At 36.1% G+C, this 1,879-nt stretch overlaps 1 protein-coding gene across 1 annotated transcript in view; it reads left to right on the top strand.

Moving 5' to 3' along the window:
- The window catches only part of LOC106531073 (afadin), a gene marked incomplete at its 3' end in the record, with an annotated part of 96,224 nt that overhangs the window by 68,697 nt on the left and 25,648 nt on the right, over nt 1-1,879 (top strand). Inside the window, 2 exon segments of the mRNA XM_014026841.1 lie at nt 282-439; nt 878-962. Coding sequence (XP_013882295.1) covers nt 282-439; nt 878-962 — 243 coding nt within the window.

Genomic DNA, 1,879 nt, shown 5'->3' with positions numbered 1-1,879 from the left:
ATACATGAGATCCTATTATACATGAGATCGTATTATACATGAGATCATATTATACATGAGATCGTTTTATAAATGGGGTCGTATTTTACATGAGATCTTATTATACATGAGGTCGTATTATACATGAGATCGTATTATACATGAGATCGTATTATACAGGAGGACGTATTATACATGAGGTCGTGTTATACATGAGGTCTTATTATACATGAGATCATGTTGTACATGGATAAATACGGTATTTTATTGCTTTAATTGTCAAACTCTTGCACCGTCTGCAGGTGGCACTTTGAGAATCTACGCTGACAGTCTGAAGCCCAACATCCCGTACAAAACCATCCTGCTGTCCACGAGGGACACCGCCGACTTCGCCGTGATCGAAGCTCTGGAGAAATACGGGCTGGAGAAGGAGAACCCCAGGGAGTACTGCATCGCTCGGGTAAAAATAAAGACCTCCAAAAGGCTTTTTTACTCCCAGCAGACATCTGAGTCCTGTGATGGAGCCAGAAACGTACAGCAGAGCTAACAGTTTGATTTAAGAGGCATTCACAAGGTTTTTATTTGTATTTTGGACCAGCACTGTTGAGCCACTGAACCCAACCATCATATTTCCGAGGGGAGGAAAGTCAAGGTCACTGATTAAAAATACAAACTCCTCCCCCCACACCCTCAACCGGCACTGACACAGCTCAGTCTCTTAAATCTGTCTTTATATGGACTGATTGGGACCAGACAAAACACAAACCCAGCTTAATAAATCTTTTTAATAGAAACTGTAATATGTAGACTGTTTTACATGAACTCTTTCAAATCATTTATCCTCGTTGTGAATAATTCAGTTTGTTTCACATGAGACTGATTCTTGATTCGTTCACAGCAAGATGAGAAATCAGGCAAAGAGGTGGTTCTGGATGATTTAGAGTGTCCGCTGCAGATCTTCAGAGACTGGCCTGCAGACAGAGGTGACTCAAACATTTTAACTCACTTCATGGTTTAGGCCAGAGGTTCTCAAACTGGGGTCCCAGGACCCAAAGGGGTTCGTGAGAGGTATCTTGGGGGTCATAGAAAAAATTTCACTAAATTGTTAATCTGGTTTTTATTTTTTAAAAATGCATGGAGAAAAATGAATCAATAAAACAAACATAATAGATTAAATAAAAATATAAATGTGAGCCGTCACATCGAAACGAGGATTAAATCCAAAAGTAGAAAGTGGAAAAATAGACAGATAAAGGGTTAAACGGTTTTGATTTAACAGTTTGCAAGAGTTGCATTTTGTCAAATATAATGAATTAATGCCTTATCAATGGATCATTTGAATGAACTGTCTTAAATATAATCCTAAACAACATTTTTGAAGCATTTTTTGAGCAGTAGCAACAAAAAACCTGATTTTGAATTTTTCCCTGTGAGCTAACAATGTTTTTGTTTCTTTCCAACTGGGAAATCTTAACATACAGATAATATTTGAGGTTTATTCTTTATATTAACATAAAAATTACTCAATAAATTCACATAAAATTGAGATTCAGACCAAACAGGAATGTATTATCATAACCAACAAGACAAATGAAGTCATATCTCTGGATAACAGGGTTCCTGCAGATCCTTAAAAACTCTTAAAAGACATTGAATTGATCAGTCCAAAGATAAGGCCTTAATTAGCCTTAAAATGTCTTAAACCAATCTTCCAGAGGTCTTAAAATGTTAACGTTATACGTAGGATGACTAATTTGTCTCAAATATTACAGTAAGTGGTAACTTTTATTTGTTTTTCTTTAAATAATTGACTGAATGTCTCTTACAGCTCGTTTTCTTTAAATGTTTGGCTAAAATTGTTGCTAACTGGGCTTTTTCCATTTGTGTTTTGTTGTAAATT

The sequence above is a fragment of the Austrofundulus limnaeus genome, unplaced genomic scaffold (assembly GCF_001266775.1).
Source record: "Austrofundulus limnaeus strain Quisiro unplaced genomic scaffold, Austrofundulus_limnaeus-1.0 Scaffold594, whole genome shotgun sequence".
NCBI classification, from domain to species: Eukaryota; Metazoa; Chordata; class Actinopteri; order Cyprinodontiformes; family Rivulidae; genus Austrofundulus; species Austrofundulus limnaeus.
This window is presented reverse-complemented; position numbering and strand designations above follow the sequence as displayed.